This window comes from Girardinichthys multiradiatus, chromosome 20, assembly GCF_021462225.1.
Source record: "Girardinichthys multiradiatus isolate DD_20200921_A chromosome 20, DD_fGirMul_XY1, whole genome shotgun sequence".
NCBI classification, from domain to species: Eukaryota; Metazoa; Chordata; class Actinopteri; order Cyprinodontiformes; family Goodeidae; genus Girardinichthys; species Girardinichthys multiradiatus.
The window spans coordinates 50,283,570-50,298,284 of NC_061812.1; the positions used below are offsets into that span (position 1 = coordinate 50,283,570).

General features: G+C 40.3%; 1 protein-coding gene across 1 annotated transcript; it reads right to left on the bottom strand.

The window, feature by feature from the left end:
• Nucleotides 1-6: 6 nt before the first annotated feature.
• On the bottom strand, nt 7-13,749 carry nuf2 (UF2 component of NDC80 kinetochore complex). The gene is made up of 13 exons (XM_047348076.1): nt 13,534-13,749; nt 10,123-10,197; nt 9,913-9,989; nt 8,611-8,672; nt 4,139-4,236; nt 2,867-2,940; nt 2,465-2,558; nt 2,320-2,382; nt 2,106-2,243; nt 1,876-2,016; nt 756-931; nt 551-686; nt 7-450 (listed from the first exon to the last, which is right to left on the bottom strand). The coding sequence occupies exons 1-13, from the start codon at nt 13,654-13,656 to the stop codon at nt 343-345; spliced, it is 1,365 nt and encodes a 454-aa protein (XP_047204032.1). The 5' UTR covers nt 13,657-13,749; the 3' UTR covers nt 7-342.
• Between the last annotated feature and the right edge of the window lie 966 nt (nt 13,750-14,715).

Consider the following 14,715-nt stretch of genomic DNA (forward strand, 5'->3'; position numbering starts at 1 on the left):
ACATCCATATGCAAAGACAAATGGACATCATAGATACAAACACACATTGTTCCAGAAAACGTCTGCTTTGACGAGTTCATTGAAACACATCCAGAGTTTCTGTATGAAGTACAGCCAGGTAGGTAGTTATTTAGCAGTGAGGGTTCAGTGAAGTGATTTTACTGCGGGGGTCGGCTCAGACTGAAGAATAAAATGTGTCTTACAGGACGCTATGGTTCTGTATAGCCGTCATTCAGGTCAGAAATATTTACGGCTCCTCCCTGAACATTAGATGGAAGAATTCACTTTGTTTATTCATTCTAAAAGTAACTATTGAACAGAAAAAAAGAGAGGGTTAAAACATTAGAAATTTGCAGCATTCTCGGTTATGTTTAATTTCAGGTCTGCAATGTGCATCTCGATCCTCCTGTGCAGCTCATCCATTGAGGTTGACAGAGTGTCATACAGCGCCTGGACACACACACACACACACACACACAGATATGAAACATTTTCCACCATGAAGGAGTCACCATTAAGCCATCTCAGATGCTCCTGATCATCAGTGTACCTGGGCCTTCTCTGTCTCTTTGCTGCAGACATCTCGCAGGCTCTTGATCTTGGCCTTCAGCTGCTGAGTCTCTCCAGTAATCTGCTGGATTTTATCTGCCATCTCCTCGCGTTTCTGATGGATCTGCTCACACTGCCTGGAGAAAAGCTCATGTTCAAATGTTTGCTCATGTAAATTCTATTTGTGATTCTTTTTACGCTGATACCTCAACTCTTCTTGGACATGCTGCTCCTTCATCTCTCTTTTCTTCTGTCTGCGGATGTTCTGTTTGCACTCCTTGCCCAGCTTCATGTCCAGACCTCGCTTCAGCTGACCCTCCTCGTTGAGGAGACTTTTCAGCTCCTTTTGCATCTTCTCGTTTTGAACCACCAGCTCCTGGTACTGTGGTCAACATTAATCAACGCGTAAACAAGAAATCCATCCAGCAGCTATCCTATACAACAAAGCAACTAACTAGAATACAGCAGGCCCAGATACACAGCCTTGCAGAACTATTCATTCCCCTTGAACTTTTCCACACTTCTTAAAGCCACAACCACAAACTAATCTGTTTTATTGGGATTTCATTTAACAGAGCAACACAATATAATGAAGAATCGTGAATATATACCTGTATAATATGAGCCACAACAATATTTAATTTCCCTTTGGGATGAATAAAATATTTTTGAATTTGAAGTGAATGGAAAATCCTCCACAGCTTTGTCATTTCTTCATAAATAATAGACTTATTTAGTGGTATCAGAAAGCTGTGGAGGATGTAATATGTATCATCTTCTTCCTCCTTCACAGTGACACACCACTTTGTGTTGGTACATGTGGAAAAGTTCTTGGGGTGTGAATACTTTTTCAAGGCACTGCATCTGTGCAAAGGCAGCAGATGAGGAGTTTAAAGCCTGACTGACTTAAAACAACCGAATGTGAAAAATACCAAATCAACTTTATTTAAAGCAGCTGGAACAAAGTGCTGCATTTAGGATTTTAGCTTATAGTTTTTAAATGTCTAAATGGTCTGGCACCTCCTTATCTCAACAGGCTTCTGCATCCAAACATCTTCAGTAGAACTTTAAGATCTAAAGACCAGGAGCTCCTGGTTGTTTCCAGAACCAGGAGAGCCTCTGGAACATTCTTGCTCTTTTTGTGAAGTCTGTTGGAACTTTAAATGGTTTAAATATCTTTTTAAAAACTCCATTAGTCCCCTCCTTGCTTATGCCATGCCTTTTATTGCATATTGCTTTTTTATTATATTATATAGCCCTTTCCTTTCCTTTTGTAAAGCGCTTTATAAATAGATAAAATGATAACTGCAAACAAAATGAGTAAACCTCTTCCTGGCGCTGCTTGGCATTGTTCATGCTGCTCTCCAGGTCCTGCAGGAGGACGTACATCTGATGGATCTCAGCCTCACTGTGGGTCGCGTTCTGCACCCTGTTCTGCATCTCCACCGTACACTCATCTGTTTCTGTCTGAAAACAGAAGTCACACAGGTGTGTGAGAAATCCCTGCATTCCACCACATCTGGCTCTGCTTGCAGACCAATCTCTTCCCTACTCACTATGGACTTCTTGATGTTCTTGACAGTCTCCCTCATCTTCTCCATCTGGCTCTTCAGCTCCTCTGGAGACTCCACGATCTGAGACTTGAGTTTGCTGATGTCCTCCTTCAGGTTGCTGACATCCACCTTCATTTGAGCCTGAGCCACACATGTATGTGTTTAATAACACGCCAGAAACATGAGAAGCTTTCAGATATGAGTCTGAGTCACGTACCAACTTCTGTGTCTTCTCTGCCATTTTGGTCTTCAACTCTGCAATGCTCTGCTTTGTAGTGTTCTGGAAGGAGAACAGGATCAGTCTTTAATTGGGCACACACCAGAACCTTCTAGAACTCCAACCATGCTCCATCAGCACCTACCACTTCCTGGTATTCATGCACGGTGGTGGCCTGCAGCTCAGAGAGAGCAGCTGCCAGCTCATCTGCCTCGGCCTGCTGCTCTGGTGGGATGGTCCTGGATCAGGATCAGACGGATCAGGACATAGCACACCGATTCTGTTCTTTTTTTTTATTAAAATCTTTGATACGGTTTTAAATGTAATAATTAGCAGCTTGTTTATGTCAGAACTTTTCTTATGTCATTTTTACTATATTTACTGATTTTCTGTATTAATGATGAATTATTCAAAAGTCCTGAAATGTTCACTTAATGATAGGAAGCACATAAAGTAGTCCATATCTGCCTGGTTACTCATGGCTGGAACCCACAGCCTTCCGGGTCCGAGCAGAAAACCATCGGACCATGTTCAGGAGAAGACTTACGTTAGCAGCTCAATCTTCTTCTCTGCTTCTCGGATGCCTTTGGTGTATGCCCGCAGCTTGTCCGTGTCTGCCCTCTGAGAACAGGTGAAGGAGCATTTACTTTTAACTTCTAGCACTATTGGTGACTAAGGCTGTCTGTGCTGCACCCAATAGGTTAGATCACTATTTTATTCACTCTGCAGAGGTTTGCACATGTATTAATAAGCCTGAACCTTTTTCACATTTTCTCATGGTACAAACTCCAGTGTGTGGTTCTGACATTTGGATTGGAACGTGATAGACCAACATAATGTAGAGTAGAACTGTAAAGTGAATAGAAAATGATTTGGAGTTTTCTGCATTTTTCATAAAGAAAAACCAGACAAGTGTGGCAAATATAATTTTCTGCCCCCATGAAAAATTATATTTGTGGAAGAAAATTACTACATCACCCTATGTTGAAGCATGGCGGGGGCAGTATCATGCTGTGAGGATGCTTTTCTTCAGCAGGTACAGGGAAGATGGTTAGAGTTGGTGGGAAGATGGATGGAGCTAAATCCAGGACCATCCTGGAAGAAAACCTGACAACATTTGGCTGCTTTGCAGGAATGATGGGGAACTATTTGTTTCTGGATGGGTGAAGCTGCTAGAGCTATCCCACAGCACCCAGAAGCTGCATTTGCACTAAAGAGTGTTTTTTCTAAAGTACGGACTGGGGATGGGAAATTATTTGGACTTATTGTGGCAACTATAACCTCTAAATCAGGAAAATTAAACACCACAAAAACTACAAGTATTGTTGATTGGCCAATTTTAAAAATATGATTAAAGGCAGTAATTGTGAGCTGTTTAGCTATATAACTGCGGTGCGTAATGTAACCAAAGAAGTCGACTATTAGTGTTTGTTGGAGTTTGACAGCATCGACCTGTAGTACCAGTCACACAGCCTACTGGTAAAAAACAGTGGAAGAAATGTTTTAATACTTTCTTATCACTGCTATCATCATCGCTAGAAATACCACTAAATTTCAGGATCTCACGTCACCCATCCCTAATACTGACCCAACAGAACTGAATCGAAAATGAAAGCCACAGTTTTTAGATTAGCATTTGTAAAATAGCAAAAACAAACTAAAAAGCATATTTCTCCTTCCTAACACCTCCCAGCTCTGTACTACTTCCTGTTGTTCTATCACAATAAATATCAAGACGTTGCACTGAAGATTGTTTCCAGACAGATCCTGGCTCTGTTCAGAAGAAATCGTTTGTCTGTGTGGATCAGCTGGAACATACAAATTTGGCCTGCTTCTCCAGCATCTTCTCCATCCTCTCCTTCCTGAAGTGAAGAAAGTTCATGATGGCACTCAGAATGACCAGAGTCCTCTGTTTTTCTGGAGAAATAAAAACAGATCTTTGATCACTTAAGGTTAAGACCAATGTCAAACATCAGCACCAGTTTAATCATGAAAACAAAACCTTACAAAATTATTTATTCCCTTTGAAACTTTTTTTTCCCATTCTGGAGAGTTCCAGCTACAATCTGCAGTGGATCTTATTGAAATTTGATGTGAAGATTTTCCTGCTGAGGAAAAACATTCCCACAGCATGAGGCTGCCTCCACCATGTTTCACTTCCTTCTGATGGGCAGATGTATCTTTCTGACGCATTTTAAGCCTGCCTTAAACTTCTTTCTCCCTGACCTGTGTCCGTCTGTCTCCATGGTGCTGTTTGTTCTCTGAAGAACCTCTGAGGTCAGCTGTAGTTAGACCCAGGTTACATTACATTACTTACAGATGGACTCTGGTTATTGATTTCTGAAGGCAGGTGGTTGCCCTGGATTTTATTTATGCATATTTATCTTCCCTTCTTCTACTGTTGACTTATCTCTCAGCTAAACTACAGAAAAGTTGGACTAAACTACTTTAAATCAAAGACTCCAGGAATTTCTTTGAAGCAATTTTTATTTTAATCGTTTCTGACAGAAGGACCAGGCGACGCTAAGAGCAACGGCACCTATCATGGCAGCACAAGCTAATCAGCACAAGATGCCTCCTTTCTCCACAGGTGACTGGGACAAACGTCTCCAGAAAATAACAGTGATGGGAATGAAAATACTTCAGCTTGAAGTGAATGTGGAGGTAGATGCTGGGTATGGAAAATAAACAACCTGACCAATGATGCTAACCAGTGATAAGACTGACAGACAACTAGCTAGCTAGCGCTACCAAGAAACAGAATGGTGACATAAATCAGAGTAAACCAACCAGCAGTCCTCCCTGAAACAGGAAGAAGCCTGCACCTGGATGAAACAGCATGGCCACCAATACAGAGAAACATCTCCTCCACCCCAACACCAAGCAGTGGACTGTGCTCACAACACATGATAGGAGCAAACCAGCTGAAAACACAGAATTCCACTAGAAAACAGGATTGTTACATTTCTGCAAGACTCTCCGAAAGAAAGCCCATCTTTCACCAGCGAGAGGCATGAGAGCGAATTGAGCTCCAAACGGTTTCCTCCAAAACAGCTTCAGAAAGAGCAGAAAGGAAGAAATCTCATTGAAGAAATGCTTCACTGGTGTCGAAAAGACAAACAAGGAGTCGAAAGACTGGACTCCAGGTTAACTCTGACATCTTCTGACATCTGACAGAAAAACTTTGCAGATATAAATTACAACTGAAGAATATAAGAAAAATCTTCCTTTTCTGAAATCATCAAGAAAAGCATTATTAATGCTCGTGCCTTGCTTGCTACGGTCGACAGGCCAACAAACCCTCCTGTGTCTGGAGCATCTGATCTACCAGGGCCTGCAATGAATTTGCTAACTCTCTTACTCTGTTCAGAAGATTAGAGGAGTAGTCTCTACATCAATATCAGGTCCAGAACCAATGCTGTGTGCAATAAAAACTCATTTGGACAAAATGACACAATTCTACCCAATCAACTACAAAAGCTTAGAAGAAGAAGTTGCTATTGCAGAATTACAGGTCCATCTAAAATCTCCCATTCATCAGTAAAGTTAATGTAAAAGCTGTGTTTCAACAGGTAAACACCTTCTTAACAATGACCGGCCGCTTTGACGTCTTCCAGTCATGTTTCCGTGTTCACCACATTACCCAGAATGCTCTTGTCAAGGTGTTCAGTGACATCCTCATAAATGCAGACTGTGGAAGAACCACAGTGCTGGTACTGGACCTCAGTGCAGCATTCAACACTGTTGATCATGGTATATTACTGGAGAGACTATAGAACTGGGTCAGTCTTTCTGGTTCAGCACTGGGCTGGTTTGAGTCTTACCTGAAGAACAGGGTCTTCTTTGTGTCAATAGTTTACATCAGAGTTGACTAAGATCATATGCGAGGTTCCAAGGAGGAGCGATCAAGAGTCAGCGCATTGCTTCAGTTATTACAGCTAGAAACCACAGATCATACATGAAATCTGGGCGTAGGGATGGACTGAACGTGAGCCTTCAGAGGCACATAAAGTCAGTCAATAAGTTGGCCTTCTATCACCTGAAGAACATTTCCAGGATAAAAGGACTAATGTCCCAGCAGGTTCTTGAAAAACTCATCTGTTTATCTTTAGTCTAATGGATTACTGCAACAGTGTCTTCACAGGTCGGCCTAAAAGGTCAATCAGACAGCTGCAGCTGATCTGGAACGTTGCTGTCCGTGTTCTCACTAGAACTAACAAAGTGGAGCTTCTAAAGTCCTTACACTGGCTCCCTCTATCTCAGAGAACAGACTTTAAAATACTTCTGTTAGTTTTTAAGTCACTGAATGGCTTAGAACCAAAATACATTAAAGAACTGTTGTCATATGAACCTTCAAGGCCCGTCAGGATCTTTCCTGTTCTATTTAAACTGTTAACTGAAACATCATTACTAGCAGTCTGTAGTCCAACTTTTCTTTACTTTCCGTTTTTTATGCCACTGCAGTACCACTTATTTTTTCATTTCTTAAGTAATGTTGAGCACTATGAATTGTCTTGTTGCTGAAACGTGTTAAACAATAAACTTGCCATGTCTCTTTAGATGTACAGGAGTTGGACAATGAAACTGAAACACCTGTCATTTTAGTGTGGGAGGTTTCATGGTTAAATTGGACCAGCCTGGTAACCAGTCTTCATTGATTGCACATTGCACCAGTAAGAGCAGAGTGTGAAGGTTCAATTAGCAGGGTAAGAGCACAGTTTTGCTCAAAAATATTGAAATGCACACAACATTATGGGTGACATACCAGAGTTCAAAAGAGGACAAATTGTTGGTGCACGTCTTGCTGGCACATCTGTGACCAAGACAGCAAGTCTTTGTGATGTATCAAGAGCCACGGTATCCATGGTAATGTCAGCATACCACCAAGAAGGACGAACCACATCCAACAGGATTAACTGTGGACGCAAGAGGAAGCTGTCTGAAAGGGATGTTCAGGTGCTAACCTGGATTGTATCTAAAAAACATAAAACCACGGCTGCCCAAATCACGGCAGAATTAAATGTGCACCTCAACTCTCCTGTTTCCACCAGAACTGTCCGTCAGGAGCTCCACAGGATCAATATACACGGCCGGGCTGCTATAGCCAAACCTTTGGTCACTCATGCCAATGCCAAACGTCGGTTTCAATGGTGCAAGGAGCACAAATCTTGGGCTGTGGACAATGTGAAACATGTATTGTTCTTTGATGAGTCCACCTTTACTGTTTTCCCCACATCTGGGAGAGTTACGGTGTGGAGAAGCCCCAAAGAAGCGTACCACCCAGACTGTTGCATGCCCAGAGTGAAGCATGGGGGTGGATCAGTGATGGTTTGGGCTGCCATATCATGGCATTCCCTTGGCCCAATACTTGTGCTAGATGGGCGCATCACTGCCAAGGACTACCGAACCATTTTTGAGGACCATGTGCATCCAATGGTTCAAACATTGTATCCTGAAGGCGGTGCCGTGTATCAGGATGACAATGCACCAATACACACAGCAAGACTGGTGAAAGATTGGTTTGATGAACATGAAAGTGAAGTTGAACATCTCCCATGGCCTACACAGTCACCAGATCTAAATATTATTGAGCCACTTTGGGGTGTTTTGGAGGAGCGAGTCAGGAAACGTTTTCCTCCACCAGTATCACGTAGTGACCTGGCCACTATCCTGCAAGAAGAATGGCTTAAAATCCCTCTGACCACTGTGCAGGACTTGTATATGTCATTCCCAAGATGAATTGATGCTGTATTGGCCGCAAAAGGAGGCCCTACACCATACTAATAAATTATTGTGGTCTAAAACCAGGTGTTTCAGTTTCATTGTCCAACCCCTGTACATGTAGTGTATGAACCAGGGCTGCACAATATATAATGATGTCATCATCACTCTAAGCAGCATATTCCAAAGATCTGCCTGGACTAGAACTAATGTTAACTCATTCATTAAGCACCGAGCATCCAGGCTCCGTCTTTAATATATCTGGTGACACTTGTTGTTTAATGCAGCATAAAAACATTTTAGAAGGTTAAGAAGTGGAAAGGTCATTAATTAACTATGTTGTTTCAAAGCCTAAACATCAGACCTCAGCTGGAAGAAACTTCTCCAATCAAACCCTGTTGTTGACATGAAAATAATGAATGTTTATTATCTGAGGTTGGTGTTTGCTATGAACACAAAAAAAAACTTAAAATGATCACATATGTCATGTTTTCCTAAGATTAAGCAGCGCTAGTATGAATACTTCAAGTCAATAGGAATGTGTTGGCTGCAGCCTGCAGAGAGACTTACTTGGGGTCAGCAAGTCATTTAATGAAAAGTCGTTGACCAGGCACATCGGCAGGAACTGCTTCCTAAAAACAATCACCCATTTTAAAAATCACGTATGTGTTCTGCTCAGCTGCCTCAAACTACATTCAGACATGTTAGCAGCACATCCAGTATCTTTGTACTGACCCACAGCTGTTTAAAGGGGACATATCACGCAAAATCCACTTTTTTTTAGCATTTAAATACATTTTGTTGTGTACTTGGAGTCTGCAGGAGTGCAGAAAAGTTGAATTTAGTCTCTCCGGATGCTGCGTATATATCTTTATATTCCGTTTGGTTTATATTTTTTCAGTCCGTTCAGTTTTCTCCATCATCTGTTACGTATTTTTAACTATTACGTCACAGTATTTGCTGCGAGCTAAACAAGGTCATGGACTTCCGGCTGATCATTTTCCCGTATCCACCATTTTTATTTCTCGCTGTGATTTTGTAGTCCAAGCTCAAGTTTGCTGAAGCTGCAAGTGGATAAATCTAAATGTTCGGTTGTTGGGTGCATTAACCCACACCATTTATTACACCGTCCCCCAGCATCAGAACCTCTTGGAAGTGCCTGGTTATCGTTTATTTTTCATGGAAATGTTTCACATCAGTGAGGAAATTCCCAGTTCCCCAAGTCAAGGACGAGTTCTTCATCAACCTAAGTATCGAGAAGGATTTTCATCTGATTAAGGGTTTATTTCCTTCTGTCTGTGGAAACGATGGACACAGCAAAGCTGTAAGCTGCAAATAACACTAAAATGACTAGAAACTTTATTTTAGACATGAATTTATTGTGTGTTAACATGATGTCCTGGCCATTGTTCTGATAGCAGCAGCATCGTCCCTTCTGCTTTTATTAGTCCTGTGTGCTGCTTTCAGCTCCTTGAAGACAGAACCGTACTGTGTGTTTTCAATATTAATATTATATAAACATTGTTTTTGCTCTTTTTGTCTTGTCTTTGCGCTGCTAGGTAATTGTATCGCTGTTATCAAACTACAAATATGACCAAACAGGTTCAAGTGGAACGCTCTTTGACCTGAAGGGGGTGAGATGTGAAATGCCTCAACAACATTTAAAGAGACGGCACCAAAACGAGTTGCTCCCAGACGCAACTCGGGGTAATAGAGGAGCCTGTGAAGCTACAATAACAAGGAGTTCAGACCAAAGCGTTGCAGTTCCACTTTATTTACACCACAACTGAATGATTTAAGAGGGAAAAGGAAGGATTTAAAAGCATGATATGTCCCCTTTAAATGTTATCAGATAAAGAAAACTATTCTCACATGCGTGTGTAGACACTCAGTATAGTAGTAGCACCCTCATGATAGGCTGGATACTGGATGCCATCCAAAAGGGGAACCTGTTGGAAAACAAAGCAAACAAGTAGCCATAATTTAATGCAAAGCTGTAAGGGGTGAAATATTAAAGACTAACATATATAAAAGTAGAAGCAGCAGATAATAAAATGTTTCTGAGTGCAATGCAGAACTCACCATGGAGTGGCACTCAGGCTTGAAGCGGAACAGGAGATGCAGGACTCTCATGTACAGAGTCTGAACTGATTCTGGCTGTAGAGAAGAAGAAACACTGAGGGAGGAGCTGAGACCTGAAATGGTAACATATTGAACCAAGCCCACCCATATCTATGCTGATGACACCATGGTCCCTCTTCTTCCTGCAGCTCATCCTGGCTTTACGGAGCAAATCAAACAGACTACTGGGAGGCTGGCTCTGTTGTCCAGAGGGTGACAGCAGGCCGACACCATCCAGACGTGTACTTCAGAGAACAGACTTTAAAATACTTCTGTTAGTCTATAAATCACTGAATGGCTTAGCACCAAAATACATTACAGACTTGTTGTCAGTGTATCAACCACCCAGACCTCTCAGGTCATCTCGCTCAAATCTACTCTGCACAACCAGAACCAGAACCAAACATGGAGAAGCAGCTTTTAGTTCTTAAACTCCACTAATCTGGAATAAACTGCCAGAAAACTATAAAAGCGCAGAAACCCTAAGTTGCTTTAAATCAAGATTAAAAACTTATTTGTTTAGAGTGGCCTTTGACTGGGCCATCTAGGCATGATTAGTTGCGTTTTCAGTCCAATTTTCCTTTCATTTTCTTGTCCATTATTCTATTCTCTTTATTTTATTTAACTTTTTTAAATGACCTCTGTTTGATTTTATCATTTGATTTGTTTTTCTGTTTCTGTGTTTATTTGCTTTGTGATTGTATGTACAGCGCTTTGAGTGTCTCGTTGCTGAGGGGCGCTATATAACTAAACTTACCTTCAGTAAACTGACAGGCACTAATCTGGTTTCCTTCTTTTAACATTATGTCTGCATAGATTATGATAGACGGGGTACAGATCACACACAATGAAGCACACATCGCTGTCAATAACACAATGTAAGTGACTGTCCACTGTCTCTACATGCTCATCCAGGAGGAGTGAATGCTGCAAGTCACTGACTGGATGCAATCTGCTGGGTTTCCTTAGATAGAAAACTATTTAACCAATCGACTGATTGTTTGATAACTAGGATCAATCTTGAAAGCATGTATGCCTGTTTGACCAGACTGAACTGACTTTTTTTGTCAAGCACGTTGAGTCTGGCACTATATAAATGAACTGAATGGTTTGTAGTCAGACATTACAAAATCTACTGTGGAAAACAACCTGAGAGCAACACTCCACCAATGATGTGACCAGCCTCATCATTAAAAGCAAGGTCCAATAAGTTCATCTGTCTGATATTTACTGGAGAATATTTGAAAAGGCAAGAAAAAAACTGAATTTTTACAGTTTGACCTTTGGAGCGTCCCCTAATTAGAAAAACATGACATCACAATATTTTTACTATTCAATATTCTAATGATCATGAATGGGGATTCACCCACATTTGTCTCATTCTTCTGTTTGCCATTATCTCAATGTCTCTACCATCTCCCTGAGCTTTAGCATCACCAAGATCTACAACATGTTGCTTCATTGCTCCTGGCCCCTCTCTAGCTGTTAGTTTCAGCCTGCTGGACCAATAGATCTGGATTTCTGCGAAGACTCTTAAGAGAGTCATCTACCTCAGGTAAGAGAATGACTGCTTTTAGCAGAACCTCAATTCAATCATCCTCAACGGTCCCTTTAGCAAGCATGGGTCTAGATAGGTTCTCTGTTAGTAACCCAAAAGCCAAACCAATCAGTATGTTTGAAAGGAAAAAGACAAAACATTGTGGTTTTGCAATACTACGATTTACGACATAATTTAAATATTAAATTTTCCTTCGGGATTATTAAAGTGTTTTTAATTTTGAAATATGAAGATCAAGTCTGAAAACTTTTCAGTTCACCCAGACCTGGAAAATGATCAAAGCTAATTTAAAACTTTTCAAGGTTGAGCAGAAACTCTGTGAAATGACCCTTCAACATCTGCACCATGCTCCAAATCACATACCAACTTAGCTGTTTGCTAATGGGACCCCAACTTTAGGTGAAAGTTACAGAACCTTCACACCAAACCCTTGGAGCGCTTTGTACCACACTAGAGTCCAGTTTCTAGAGCAGATCACGCTGGTGTGAACCCAATAAGGACCCTGAAACGGGCCAGACAACCGTACTCTGGCACATTTACAACTGATCGCCCCAATCCTTTCTCATCCTCTTCACACACTTACACATCTACACTAAGGATACAGAAAAACAAACACACATACACACTACCATGGTCAATCTCCAGTCAGTTTTGTGCAGTATATAGATTATATATATATATATATATTTTTGGCTTTTAATAATTTTTCTTGCAAGAATATGACAATGAAACACATTATTATAACTGTGTTTCTGTTCCAGGAATTAATGATGTTGAATAATGGATGCAGGTTAGAGATGAATGTTGGACTGGTAGGCTACAAATGAATTATCCATTGGGATTAATAAAGTATTCTGAACCTTAGTCCCCTGTCTACCTGTATTCATGCTGAGCATATCTGTTGACCATAGTGTTCTGCTAATAAACCTCCTACATCTGGGCCTACCATAACGAACTGAGTGACATCTTGTAAACTGGCGGTTTTGATGGGAAATGAAGTTTTACAAGAGTAGGTCTAAAGCTGATGGTGAAGCCAGTTAACACATTAGTTAACACATTAGTTAACACATTAGTTAACACATTAGTTAACACATTAGTTAACACATTGGTGAATGCAGCTGTATGAACAAATATATTGATATCTTTAACTTTTACAGATCCAGTGTGATGCTTTTAAAGGATAGTTCTGTGCGCAGTGTCCGGAAATCAAACATGGCGTAAAACTGCAAAAAAAGGCATCTGAAAATACCCATTGTTGTAAAAATAAAAACCGTACAATGTCATGAACTGTGTTAAAGTAGTGTGGGAAATGAAATAGTTTGAGTACACAATTAAAATGCAAATGTAGCACAAATCTTTATGTTATATATGAAGTTGTAACTGAATTCAGCAAATTATTTGTCCTGGGGTCACAGGATCTGGAAGCTACTGAAGAAAAAATCCAGAATTGTCCTTAAAAGATTTCAATAAAATAGGACTTACATTAAAATTTAACACAAACTGATAGGCCCCATTAGGCCAGCATAGTAACACAACTAAGCAATCATTTGAAGTCTTAAAGTCACATGACCCGAATGCCATTTATTTTTTTTTTGTCTACATGTTTCTAGCTACTGGTCATTTGTTGATTGTCCCTAAGTGAACCACTGTTCAGGAAAGAGTCGAGCTAAGCGCCGTTTCTGTGACAGCTGTCCGTAGTGAACCACAGAGTCACTATCTGTCGAATGTCTAACCCAAAACTACCTTGACCGCGGTCCATTACCCTCAGCCCGACCCACAACTCGATCTCTGCTCTGAAGCAGCTTCCAGCTTACCTTGGGAACGGGGGTCAGGTCTCCTTTGGTGAAGTGTTTGGCCTCCTGGCCGGTGAGAACCTCACTGCGGTAGAAGTTAACTATGGTGTCCGCATTATGGACGGGGAAGGTGTTTTCAGCCATCGCTGTAAAACTTAGACACAGCCCAGATTAGCAAAATCGACGTTGACTCCACAGGCAATACAAGATTGGCGCCTTAACCGTTTCCTCTGATCTGATTGGTCCTTTTTTTCTTGTTTTCTTCGCACTAGTTAATAAACTTGTTGGCGCTTTAGCGCCGCCAACTGGGCAGGAGGACAAAATATGAACAATCCCGTCCTCTTCCTTTGTAAATGAATCCTAAAATAAAGGCAAACATGCATTTAATAATCAGAGGTATAGGTTTGGTCTCCGCATTATAATTTTTATGAAACAGTAAATAATCCTTTATGTTCCCTCTTGATCACACAATTCATAAGTGTTTCGAACAATGTCAATTAGTACTGTTACTAAACCAGATCCTAGATCATTTTGTTCATCTCTCCCTTTGAAATTAAATTAAACCACTTCTTCCTATTGTCTGTTTTATTTGGCTGTATTATAATGAATGAATAAACCAATGCAATCTTTATTTAAAAATTCTAAGTAATAAATGTCAACTGAAAAACCAATCATAAAATAAAACTCCAAAGTTACTGTGACAAAGGGCCATGTCATTCAAGCTTCATAACAGAATTCCAATATAATCAAAGTTATACAATTTTTTTACATAAATTTATTAAAAGTAATCAAATTTACAAATTTGCAGTAAAAAAAAAATTAGGAGACGTATTTTGTGTGGAGCATTGACTTTTTATTGTTTAAAACATGCTGTGAAAGTTAAATACATGTGAAAGCTCGGTAAATTAATACTTGTTAGTTAAGCTCCTAATCTATGTCTCTTCCAAGTGCCTCCTGTAGAGCTTGAAGGAATACACCGTTCCAATCAGAATCAGTTTTATTGCCAAGTTTGTGCACACAAACAAGGAATTTGACTGTGGTACACTTTGCTCTCAGTGAAGATTTTTTTTTCAATAAAAATAGAAATAAAAAATACAAAATATCTTTAAAATGTACATATATACACAATTGACTTAACAAGACAAGATAATGTGAGATCACTCCAAGTTTTCAACTGTATTCAATTCAGTTCAATGAAGTTTT

Bases quoted from the DNA above. Each gene is read 5' to 3' on its own strand.
- nuf2 (XM_047348076.1), bottom strand. From the start codon at position 13,656: ATGGCTGAAAACACCTTCCCCGTCCATAATGCGGACACCATAGTTAAC. The intron at 2,244-2,319 runs GTACGTGACTCA...TGTGTGGCTCAG, and splicing joins CAGAGAAGACACAGAAGTTG to GCTCAAATGAAGGTGGATGT. The intron at 687-755 runs GTATCAGCGTAA...GCTTTTCTCCAG, and splicing joins CATGTCCAAGAAGAGTTGAG to GCAGTGTGAGCAGATCCATC.